Below are 8,846 nucleotides of genomic sequence, written 5' to 3'. Positions count from 1 at the left end.
TTGTGACATTCTTGTATCTTTGGTTTCACTTTTTACTGAAAGTGGAGATAATTTATCTGAATTTCAGGAGCAGGACCACACCTCATAAACTACTCTCACGGCTCTGCATCGATGCATGCCTCCTGAACCTTCATAACGCTTGGAACGCCATAACCAAGTGGCTGGCATAGTGTACAGGAACATCTGTGCCGAGTATAATCTGGAAGTCCCGAGGTCAAAATGGGAGATGCCCCCAAGCGTGGTGGAGAATGACCGAGCTAAGATCCTGTGGGACTTCCAGATACAGACGAACAAAATGGTGGTGGCTAACCAACCGGACATAGTGGTGGTAGACAAACATGAGAAGACGGCCGTAGTGATCGATGTAGCGGTTCCGAATGACAGCAACATCAGGAAGAAGGAACACGAGAAGCTGGAGAAATACCAAGGGCTCAGAGAAGAGCTCGAGAGGATGTGGAGGGTGAAGGTGACTGTGGTCCCCATGGTAATCGGAGCACTAGGTGCAGTGACTCCCAAGCTAGGCGAGTGGCTCCAGCAGATCCCGGGAACAACATCGGAGATCTCTGTCCAGAAGAGCGCAGTCCTGGGAACAGCTAAGATACTGCGCAGGACCTTCAAGCTCCCGGGCATCTGGTAGAGGACCCGAGCTTGAAGGATAAACCGCCCACAGGGGCGAGCGGGGAATTTTTATTTTAATAAATACATGTGGCATTATAATGAATATCAAAGTCCAGACCATATTGAGAACAGGCCTTCGGGCCAGCACTATATGGGGAGAAGCTCGCTAATTCATCTGCATATATCAAATGGTTAAATATGGTCTTATCAACTACACAACCTGTCACACAGTAATCTAACAGCTTTGAGAAATTATCCATATAAACATTAAAAAAAATAAAGATAAATACTCCCCTGTCTAACCCCATTCCCTGCATAAAATTTGGCAGACATGCAGTTACCTCATTTTATGCGCATAGACTGATGAGCATACCAGAAGGACAGAATTCTTACCCAAGATTTAGGAACCCCTCTGCTGTATAACTTATAAACTAGCTTTTCATGATTTACACCAGGGGTGTCAAACTCAAATACACAGTGGGCCAAAATTCAAAACTGGAACAAAGTCGCGGGCTAACGTTAATACTTATTGAAATATATTTATTCCTTCAGATATAAGAATGAATCTTTTCTTATGGACTCAAACACGTTTTGCTGAAAAACTGAATATGGAACAAGCAAAGCTTAATACTAAACAATATATATATTAGCTGTATAATACCAGTAGGCCAGCTCTAATAGTAATTTGGTATGGCTTCACGGGCCAAATGTAATTAGGCTGCGGGCCAGAGTTTGACACCTATGATTTACACGATCAATCACTTTACACGTCAATCACTAGGGGCATCAACTAAGCACATAATTATGTTCCCTCTAAGCAGTGCGCGTGAGCAATCACGCACTGCTGACACTGTCTCCCCACACAGAAAATCTGCGCTGCGCACACACACACACACACACACACACACACACACACACACACACACACACAAAATCCAGCCTGAATTGGAATTAAAGTAAATACAAGTATTTATTTTATTTCGCTAATTTTCTGTGTGCAGCGACTGTGTCAGCAGTGCACGATTGCTCACACGCTCAGCTTGGAAGGAACAGATCCAGGATTTCCTTCAGGGCAAAAATACACATATCTGTACTTAGATTTAAACCCAAACTGTTATCGGACAAACTTTTACTTGTGTTTAAAATGATATTTTCAAGGACTTTGGATAACATGCTAGATAACGCTGTAGCTCGATAATTATTCTTGCTGTTTATTTTTCTAACATGACAGCAATAATTGAATCTGGGAGAATCACACGAACTATGAACCCTGTGAAACAAATAGCAAGCAAATGTTTCAAATGTTCAGCAGATATCGTGTCCATCCCACGTGCTTTACTGTCTTTTAATGTTCTAATTGCATCATAAATTTCTATTCATGACATTACATCTTCCTTATTATCGATTTCATCCACGGCAGAAATTGAACTTTTGGTTAATTAGAAAGAAGAGTTAAATAGATCACCGTAATGTTTCTGCCACATTCAAGTAATTTTCTCAGACCACCAACACCATCAATATTAGCTGGTAAGGAAGTCTTAACACTATTCATTGTTTTCATGTCTTTCCAGAATTCCTTTACCAAACGTATCTCCAATTTCTTAGCAAGGGAGTCTGCCCTCATTGTATCTTTATTCATTTTAATAAAACATAGCACATACTTAAATTTAGCATTTTCGCATTTCTTATGGTTAAATTTGAGGGCCAGAATGTTGCAGTCCTGACTCCATCCAAACTTTAGAGGACCTTACCTCAGCATGAAGCTCCTCACATCATAACTTGTATTATAATAATTTTTAGTGATTTTATCACTGAACTGTTTTCAGTTTGTCATTTATGGCATATTTGTTGTTGTTACTGAAATATAAGGAAAACAAATAGTTAGGAAAGCAGAATCAGTAGGAGCTTTTACCTTTTAAAAGCTGGCTTACAAAATTTAACTTTGCTTTTACAAGCCTCTACCAGCCAGTTTTGCATGTATCCATATAGTCAAATACATCCATGCCTCAGTGACAGGCAAAACATGTGCTGCATCCTGTCATTCAGGATCAGTGACCTTTGATGAAAATATTTTTTTCGAAGGTCACTGATCCTGAATGACAGGATCAGTGACCTTCGAAAAAAATATTTTCATTTGAGTTTGTTTGTGAGATAATTAAATAAATAAGATTTATTTAATAAATAATTAAGCTAATAAATAAGAAGGCTATTCCGTCAAGTAAAAACTGGAAATTTATTACATCATTTTAGATTTTATTAAATATGTTTTTAAAGAGTGGGCTTTATATTTAGACTGTAATGACCATCCTGGAACGTCAGCACCTGTTCTCTGGGAAGGAGGAAAAGCTGTGATGAGAGGTAAAATAACTATATTCTCACCAAAAAAGCCAGAACAAATGTATTCAGGAATTAGAAGGAACCATCAAAACCCTAGAAGCAGCCAACCAGCTGGCTGGAAATACTATTCCGAATTTCTGCTTCTACCCCACTGTAATATGGAAATATTAAATATTTAGGCATTAATGTTTGTCCTAGGCTTCCAGATTTGATTTAATTAAACCACATCCCACTTTTAAAGACAGTAGAAGATGATCTGGCAAGATGGAAGTCTCCATCCATATCACTGATGTCGCTTCAGTAAAATTGATGGTTTTACCAAGAATCAATTATTTATTCTCAATGATCCCGAGTAAAATATCACCGGACTGGTTTATGCTCCTAGGACCTGGTGTCCACATATGTGGACATCACATTTTGGGTTATCTAGACAAAAATACTAAATTTTGTTCTACAAGGGCCTGATACCCACTTATGAGGACATTATACTGCCACTGTTCTATCGAAATTTAAAGCGAATGTCCTCATATGTGGCTCTCATTCTTTTCAGAAACAAAAATCAGGTAAAAAAATAAAATAAAATAATTCTTTGTTTTTACATTCATCAGGTCCCAAACAACCCAAGTAGCAAAGAGAAATTAAAAATGCATGCCTAGGGATTGGAATTGAAAACCGGTTCTTGTGATTCCCACTCAATTAATTGGAATTGTTTGTCATTTTTGCAAAGGATTCCCTTATCGATTCCATTCGCCTCGGATGACGTCACCACGTTGCGGAGCTACTAGGCAGGAAACACGGCGCCTAAGTGGCACAAACGCTCAAAAGTTTGGTTATACTTTACGAGAACGGATGACAACAGGGCATCTTGCAATACTTGCAAAGTAGATATTTCATTAAAGGGAGGAAACACTACGAATGTGCATAAGCATTTGCTCACAAAGCACGCGATAACCTTAAATGAATGTCGTGTTTTTAATTCCGCTCCGGACTCGTGAAGCTCAGCGGTGATGTTTGCACGTCCTCTCCCGTTAATGCGGCAGGTAAATAATCAACTAACAGTGCATATTATGTTAGTGCAATCTGCCTTATTACAAAACTGTGTGTTGCATTAAGATGACCATGATGAGAGAAACAGACAGAGTCTGGCTGGCTCAGATGCTGGCAGTTCTTGCTGCAGTGACTAAGTTTGTGGTAAAAGGCTTGCACCCATTTGCCACAGCAGATGATTTTCGGTAAGTGAATGTGTTCAATTGTAGGCAGGGACATTACTGGATATTCTTGTGTAATTGCTACAGAATAATTTATGTTATACTTTGTTATTGCTCCAGCAGAATATTTATTTTATTAATATTTTACATTTACAATTTTTTTCTGGGGACCCCGTGACAGCCCATCGAAGAGCCGTAGGCTGTGGATCTCTTAAGATCTCACTGCTGGGTTTGTAAGGCCATGCTACTCCTAAATTTCTATCTTGTTCAAAGAGAAGACATAAAACAAAGTTCTGAGCTAATCGACCTTCGTGTTCTCCTTTTTAAAAAGAATCGATAAAGAATCGAATTGCTAAACAGAATCGAAAATGGAATCGGAATCGTGAAAATCGTATCAATTCCCATCGCTATGCATGCCATAAAAGAGTTTGGTTCTTAAGAGGTTAAATCTCTGGAGTCCACCATTTCTAAAGAAAACCCAACGCGTATTAGCTTAAAAATGTTGCAAAGGACCAAAGATGGAGGAGGACTAGATCTGCCTTTCAACTTTCAACACTACTTCTTAAAAAGCAGCATGGATTTAGTGTGGATTTTACGTCATCCAACACCTCACAATGTGAAGGCAATAGAGATTGAAAATGTGATGTCATTCAAGGGTAAAACCGCAAAGAATTCTGGGAACTCGTGGCAAGAGGTACTAGTGCACGCAGGCTTTCAATTAAAATCAGTTACACAGCGATAAAAAGAAACACAAAAAAATGGTTATATAGGTTACAAGCAAGTCTGGCGCTGTATTATTGTCACTGCTACATTTCTGTAATGCTACCAGAAATTATTTCCACTACTAATTAATTACCGTTGAGCTCAAAGGTTATATTAATAAACGGTTAACGAATGTGTATTTATGAGGACGATTTGTGAGACTGGTCAACTTACCTTTGTTCGTACGATGGTCTTTTGTTCTACACGGTCATTTCAAGGTCCTGCACCCATCCGTCGGTAAACTGTACCTGGGCTTGTTGCAGTGACCTGAAGTTACTAAACTTCACGAGTGTATGCATTCACTCCAAGAACCGTATAATTATAAATATGAGCGTGGTGAAAGTTGGGCAGCACGCTAACGTCTTTTGTCCACTCTGTGTGCTCGTAAGGGTCTGACCCTTTCACTCCTGTGATTTTTTTCCTCCTTTTCTTTGACTTTTCATCAAGTGTGTCTTTGTACGGACCGGGATTGTTCTCCTTCGTTTTGTACATAACTTTTTTGGGGGACAAAGAAAAAGCAAGAAGGTATTGGAACCGGAGAATGAACGTTTTGCGGTGCTGCAAATGCTTGCATTTGATGCGGTACTTGGATTGCCACGAGTTCCCGGCATGCAATGCGTGAAAGTCACGCGGTCTGTCAATGTCTATACACCGGCCAATTACAATCACACTCTTTGGTCCACCTGCTCCGAGGTTTTGGTGTTGCATATGTGAAGTCTTATCAAAGTGTCTGGAATGTAACAGCCAGCTTTCCCTTTAGTTTGCTTCTTGAGGGACCTAGATGAGGTCACTAAAGAGATGAGATTGCCAGGACGACTCTCCTTATGATCTGGAAAAATAAAAAGAACCTTAATATTAACCAATATAGAGACCATTTGTTGGACCACATAAGCCTTGATACAGCCTCTGCTGCCACAACAGATCAATCTCTCTGGGCTCCTTTGATCAGCTCCATCACCTAGTTGGGGTGGGGGTTGCCGCGGTTTTGTTCTGCTTGTTCATTGTTGTTGATGAGTGTTTTTTTTCTTCTGTTGGTTGTTGCTGTGGTTTCTCTGCTGTGTTATTGTTTTTTTCAGCAGTGTTTGAAGCAGATTTTCAGTGTTTTTTTTTTCTCTCCCTTTCTGTATCCATCTCCTTCTGTTAACTTTCTCCCCAACTTCTGTTTCTTTCTTCTTTTTCTTTTCCATCCCCCGGTCTCGTCCACCGTGATTGTAATAACTCAGAATAAAATAAAAGTTCTAAATTGACTATCAAGTGGGGAAAGTAAATTTGTTGGGGATTAAATCTATGACAATTACCAGGAAATCACATACCAGCAATAACAACTTTTCAATATATTCTATTTTTTAAATGAGTTTAGCTGCTGCAGGTGGAGAAAACCAATGAAAGAGCGAAGTGAGTATAATAAGATTTGACAGGTTGGTTGGAACTTAGCAGAAAAGAGTGTTCTATAAACATAAATGTTTTTATAAATCCTTACATTACAGAGATGCAAAACGATTATTTCTCAAAGGATTGACAGCAAAAAGAGAAGTAGAAAGGACGAAGATCCCCAACACAAAACCACATTTGAATGCTGCTTAGCATCTTTTTGGAAATTCAGAAAGATTTAAATGAAATTGAGGATAGAAAGCCAGAGCTATTCAAATGCTTCAAACAAAGGCGGAGTCTATGCTAAAGAAAAGCTTTGACAAGTATCACAGTCCATGAGTATCTCACAGACTTGATAAAAAAAAAAGCATCATCAGGAGACCCTGAGCTTCAAAGGTTCCCCATTATCTGCTGTCAAGGTGAGTTCTGCTGTAGAAGCTGACACACAGTGCAATGAATGGTTTAACCTGCTGAGAGTATATCACCTATGCATGCCCCACTTCACTAGAAAAGACTGTTCAAGTTGTTAGCCAATTTTTTTTTCTTTAAGTTAAAAGTTTACAAGATTTACAAAGTTTACTGTTTTAGTTATTTGTACCATACATGATTAATGTGAAAGTCTCGTAGGATGACATCAAACAAGTACATTAGGTAAAATATTGAGTTGATTAAGTAATATTACTGTGACTAAATGTCAGTTACATTTATACAGTTCTTGTTTAATCCAAGACTCATCCACATTTCCTAATGTCATCATCTGTCCTACATTGTCATTGCTCAGAGAGACACTTGACTACTTCATCGGTGAAACATGGCTGCGCAAAAAACTCCAATCTTCTTCTCTGCGACCCTTTTCCTTTTTGTTACAGTGTCAATGCATCCTAAGGAAGATGTGCCTTCTCATCCCTCTGCTGCTTTTTATTTCTCCTGTCTGTGGGGATCTGTTAAACTTTAAACCTTACTCTGGGTCTTACATGACAACTTGGACAAATGCCCAGACCTTCTGCAGGAAGTACCACACTGACCTGATCACAATCAGAAATGAACAAGAGAACACATTTTTCAAATCTGGAGGCTGGATCGGATTATATCGAGCTAATACAAATACATGGAAATGGTCCCGAGGAGATGAGATAGCTAGCTTCATCAAGTGGGATAGTTCTCGTAAGTAACATGTTTTAAAGCTCAAGTATTAATCTTAGAATAACACCTGGTGTGAGAGCAAATTATTGGTTCTTATTAGATTGTGCAAGATCACATTTGTTGATATTAACATTAGCGTGTTATTTGCTGTTGGGAACAGTAAATAACACAAATAACAGTGTCTCTTTGCTTCTTCTTTCAGAGCCAAGTCAAAATGGAGACTGTGAGAAATATGGTGTATGGTGGACTCACGGTTGCCATTACAATCATTCTTTCATGTGTTATGATGAGAAACTGGTTTTGGTGAAGGAGAATAAGACGTGGGAGGAGGCATTAAACCACTGCAGGTCTCTGGGTGCAGTGGACACAAATGATCCCAACTCTCCCTACAGGAACCATCGCTACGACCTGGCCACACTGATCACTACTGATGACCACACCTATGCACGGGAGAGAGCACAACAAGCTACCACTGATGAGGTTGGACAGTTTCCTACAGCTTATTCGTGTTGCTGAGAAACTCATACACCATGTTTACAATTGTCTCTCTGTTCAATGTTGTCAGGTGTGGACGGGCCTGTGTAACCTGGCTGGTGAGTGGCTGTGGGTGGGTGGAGGACAGATGCAATATGAAAATATTCCAAACTGCCCGACTAATGGCTTCCGTGGCGTCCTCGAGAAGAGTGGGACTGCATCCTATGGCATAAGAAACTGTCAGCAGAGAAGGAACTTCTTCTGTTACATAAAGCCATAAAGCCACTTACTCAAGTTCTGTATGTTTGTATATAAGGATTTTCTTTGCAATGGCTCTTACTTAATTTTGACTACTTGTTTAAAGATATTTCTAAATTACTTCAAACTTTTGATCACTATTATATGCACTATTTTACTGGGAATGTTATACTAGTTACTGCAAGATGTGTGTTTATTATGTCATTACAATTTATTAGAAAGTTTAGCCAAGCAGCATTTCATCTGTAAACCTAATACATGTTGTGTAAACAATAAATTGTGTAAAAGTCTTGTGATTCTCTTTAATTGTATTGAGCTTATGACAGGTGATGGATAAATGGTGGACTACAAAAAATATATATTAGTTGTTTAGCGTGTCTGTACTTAGGAAGGTAAAGCTAGTGATCTTTTAATTGGAAGGTTGGTAGTACAGTGGACTGGTTCTAGACAGGCGTATGTGAGGTGGCAGACAGAAATGTAATGGGGGCACATGGTGGCAGATGGACAAAGGATTTTCTACTCACTGCCAAATACAGGTGATACTTTCGCCTCTCCTGTTACTGCCCTAGTATGGGCTCAAATTGTGGTCATAAATATTTTGTACTTGTAAATCAGGATATAAGATAAGATAAGATAAAACTTTATTAATCCCTCGGGTGGGTTCCTCTGGGAAAT

At 39.2% G+C, this 8,846-nt stretch overlaps 1 protein-coding gene across 1 annotated transcript; it reads left to right on the top strand.

Annotated features, from left to right (window-relative positions):
• Window positions 1-7,186: 7,186 nt before the first annotated feature.
• Window positions 7,187-8,193, top strand: LOC146633110 (macrophage mannose receptor 1-like). The gene is made up of 3 exons (XM_085351322.1): window positions 7,187-7,460; window positions 7,642-7,919; window positions 8,005-8,193. The coding sequence occupies exons 1-3, from the start codon at window positions 7,187-7,189 to the stop codon at window positions 8,191-8,193; spliced, it is 741 nt and encodes a 246-aa protein (XP_085207448.1).
• The last annotated feature ends 653 nt before the right edge of the window (window positions 8,194-8,846 follow it).

The sequence above is a fragment of the Diplotaxodon limnothrissa genome, linkage group LG4, assembly GCF_057381915.1.
Source record: "Diplotaxodon limnothrissa isolate DT_005_m linkage group LG4, D_limnothrissa_male_GT1.1, whole genome shotgun sequence".
NCBI lineage: Eukaryota > Metazoa > Chordata > Actinopteri > Cichliformes > Cichlidae > Diplotaxodon > Diplotaxodon limnothrissa.
The sequence above is the reverse complement of the archived record's forward strand: the minus strand, read 5'-3'. Positions and strand labels throughout refer to the sequence as shown.